At 32.7% G+C, this 3775-nt stretch overlaps 1 protein-coding gene across 1 annotated transcript; it reads right to left on the bottom strand.

Moving 5' to 3' along the window:
- Window positions 1–2503: 2503 nt before the first annotated feature.
- LOC116125501 lies at window positions 2504–3588 on the bottom strand (the record flags this gene model as incomplete). The annotated part of the gene is made up of 3 exons (XM_031411213.1): window positions 2504–3164; window positions 3265–3405; window positions 3514–3588. Coding segments are annotated over 3 exons (543 nt in total), but the record flags the coding sequence as incomplete, so codon positions are not given.
- Window positions 3589–3775: the final 187 nt, after the last annotated feature.

Raw genomic sequence — 3775 nt, 5'->3', positions numbered from 1 at the left:
GACAGCGACTCCAGCCACCCCTCCGGTGATGGTGGCCGACTATCCGTATTTAATGGGTGTGGGTGTTTTTGTCAACTTTTAATATTTTATTATAGGGGTATTTAGTAAATAAACAAACATAAAGAGTATTTTTGTTAATTTTCAAATCCTATATCATAATACCCACTCAATTTAACAATTTTCAAAATATTATTATAAAAAGTACCAAAATAACTAACCAAACAGACTCTAAAATTCAATACCAATGAACAATATTTTCTATTTTTTTAATGTAATTTTAAATTTGTCGTTTTTCCATAACTTTCTGAGAACATTATCTGCAAATTGATAACATCTCTTATCAAACATATTGGTAATTAGCATTACAAGTTGGAATTAATATTGACAAAAAAAGGGTTAATTAATTAATTAATTAAAAATGGAGTTAGATTAGAATAAGATTTAAGAGGAATAAAATTACGTAGGGATCAAAAGGGAGATTCGAAAAGGGCACATGGTCAGCGAATTGAGGCTGAGGGATGAGGGCTGAGGGCTGAACCTCGGGTTTATTACCATTGTCATTTTGTGAAGCTTACAAACACATCACACTGTGAATTTCTCTGTCAAACGAGTGAGACGCCACTTTCTTCACCCCTCTTGATTTTCTCGATAACATATACAACAAAGCACAAATTCCCTCAACCTCTTTTTTTTTTTCCTTATTTTTTTATTTGTCTTTTTTTTTTAATCAAAATGTCCGAACCAGTTTATTATTACGTACATCTCGACTAATCTTTAGAGAAAACTAGCGTAACAACCCAAACACACAGCTCCCTAATTAAATCGCGGATACTTGGACAGAGAATCAAACTTGAGATCGTACACTTATTCACACTATCTCCAATTTGTCATAACCATATGAGCTACCCATGGATGGGTTTTCTGCCAATGCCCAATTCTTGATTATGAAGTTTGATCACTTTCTCTCATAATACATAAGTTTTCTGATGATTATTGAGTATGTTCTACCATATAATGATAACTCATAAATATAATAAGAGAAAAAAAAAATTAAAAAAATAGAAAAAGAAAAAGAAAATTAAAGGATGGATGGTTAGCTTATCTCTTTAAAAATGGCACATGGGAATGTGAAGCTTTTGATGTAAATTCATAGTGAAAGGGTAACAAGTAAAACAAAGTGTACGGACAACATTTGTATATGCAACCTGTCAAACTTTGTCCCTTAACAAACTTCTGTACCAAATTTGACTCTCCTCTTCGTAATCACCACCACCACCACCACCACCACCCACCGCCACCATGCATCATCATCTCGAAATTTTTCATATATACATCTATTTCTCTTACAGTACATTTAAATATTCTCCAAATGATCGTGATAGATGTGGGTATATATATATAATGAACAAACGGTGTCGTAAATGTTAAAAAACAAAAGTTTAGAGTTTTTAACATGAAAAAATTTGATTGAATTTTTACCTTTAGATATATACAAAAGGCTGAATAAGTTCAAAAAATAGAAAGGATGAATTTTCAATTGGGTCAATACATTTCCTTCATAAGAAAAACATGATATTGAAAACTTACCGAAATTGGGTTTAACTTATCCCGTGAACCATCCATCATTAATTCCAAGAATTTCAAGTTTACGTGATACTTGACCAGCTAATCTTTTGAACAAAGTTTTGAATGTTTTTGTTTTCTTCTCTAAAATTGAAATACAAATTGGTACATGTCCTTTTTTTTTTTCACATTTTTATCACAACTATACATTCAATTTTTCTACCCCAAATTATTTTTGGTTTGACTAGTTCATGATTTTATGTCTTTCCCATATTTTACATGTGGAGGGCATATAGTTTCGTGTTTGGTCATTCAGAAATTTTCCGAACTTGTTCGAGGATCTTAATCTCTATGAGAGCGAATAACATTCAAATTATAAACCGAACAGTTTTGGGTTTGAATAACACATAATTCAACATTTTATACAAATAGTTGTTTCTTCGAACTCACTTAGGGATTCAAACACCTAACTTTGTGAGAGCGGATGACATTCAAATTGTTGACTGAACAAATTTGGTTTGAGTAACACAATATTTTACATTGGGGGTATATTTATATTTGATCGATCATTCATGAATTCTTCAAACTTGTTTTCAGGTTCGAACACTAGGCTCTATAAACCCTAGACTTTGTGAGAGCAACCCACTGGTCAAATTATTTGACTAAGTCATCAATAATTCAGATAAGATATTTTAAATTTGACTCGATAACATTATTGAATTGGTTGATTTAGTTATAATTATTAACTAAATATTTGCCATCTAGCTAGAATTTATCTCAAATTCTCTAAAAAAAAATTTACCAATTAAATTTAGAAACATATCCTCTTTTCCAACTTAAAATGAGAATTATTTGATCTCTTTGGAGTAATGCATATTTTTGTTTTTTTCTTTTTCATAAAATAAAAATAAAAATAAAAATTAAGGAATTGACAAGAAAGGACAATTAATTAAGAGAAATAACATATATATACTTGCAAGTTCCATTACATGATCCAAGTACAAAATTGATGAAATCAAGAGACTAGCCAACAATTTGGCTTAAGCCTCTTTACATTCACCTAAGGTCAGTAACGGAAATGCTCCGATCGAATTCGGAAACGAAAATAAGAAGAACGGAAAATGAAATCCCGCCGATGTAAATATTAACCGTGCTAGAATTACACGTGATTAATTAATTAAACCACGACCGTCGTCAACCCTATTAGCGCCCTAATTAATTAAAAATATGTATTTATAGATAATCTTATTGTTAATAATCCCACCATCATTAATCTAAGAAAGAGGAGCCCTCTGTGGAGCTCCCTTTCTCCTGTTGCTGAGGGACAGAACAATACCAGGGAGAAAACCCTTTTTCTTCTTATTAACCACAACCGGCGCATGTGAAATCTCCGAACTGCCCATGTTGTCATTGGAACACGAAGAATTTTGGTACTGCAATGGATCCTCCAGGATGGAGTCGGGTGTAATTTGACCATCGTCGTCGATAATCTCCGAACCATCAACTCTTAGTCCCTCGAATTGTGAAATTGCGAAATCGGATTCATGAATCTTGAAGAGAATGCTTGAAAGATCTTGCCCTTGGTACACCATGTAATCAACCTATATATGTATATACATATACCAATTTGTCACATTTCAAAGTTACTCAAACACATTAATTATATTTAATTGATCAAAATTTAAAGAGAAATTCAATAACCTTGCAAGAAAGAGAGCAGAAATGGAAAGATTCCTGGAGAATCCTATCACAAGTGAAGCACATATTGGCAGAGCCCTTACAAGACCTGGATTGAGGCCTCTGATTCAGGAATATAACCTTGGCATGGTTAATTGTATAGGGCTGCAGCGGCCGCCACCACCACCACAACACAAATTAACATTATCAGCATCATCGGTTACACATACAACCAATCAATAAGAGACTAACGTCACCATAAATTACTAGTACCTGAATATAGGAGCAGTCGATGAGCTTCTCGAGATCGCCTAATCGGACAACGTCGTGGTAAACATAGCGTCGCACCTGTTAAATGAAATTGAAATTGAAAAAAAAAATAAATAAACCCAATTGATTGAAAATTAGGGGAAATTAAGTTTGGCTGTTTGAAATTTAAATTTGATAGAAATTTAGGTGAAAAGTTAGGCTACCAACTGGCCATTCTCATCGTAGAAAATTAAATGAAAGGAGTTGGGAACAAGTAAATAATTAA

Source organism: Pistacia vera, unplaced genomic scaffold (genome assembly GCF_008641045.1).
Source record: "Pistacia vera cultivar Batoury unplaced genomic scaffold, PisVer_v2 Contig1666, whole genome shotgun sequence".
NCBI lineage: Eukaryota > Viridiplantae > Streptophyta > Magnoliopsida > Sapindales > Anacardiaceae > Pistacia > Pistacia vera.
The sequence above is the reverse complement of the archived record's forward strand: the minus strand, read 5'-3'. Positions and strand labels throughout refer to the sequence as shown.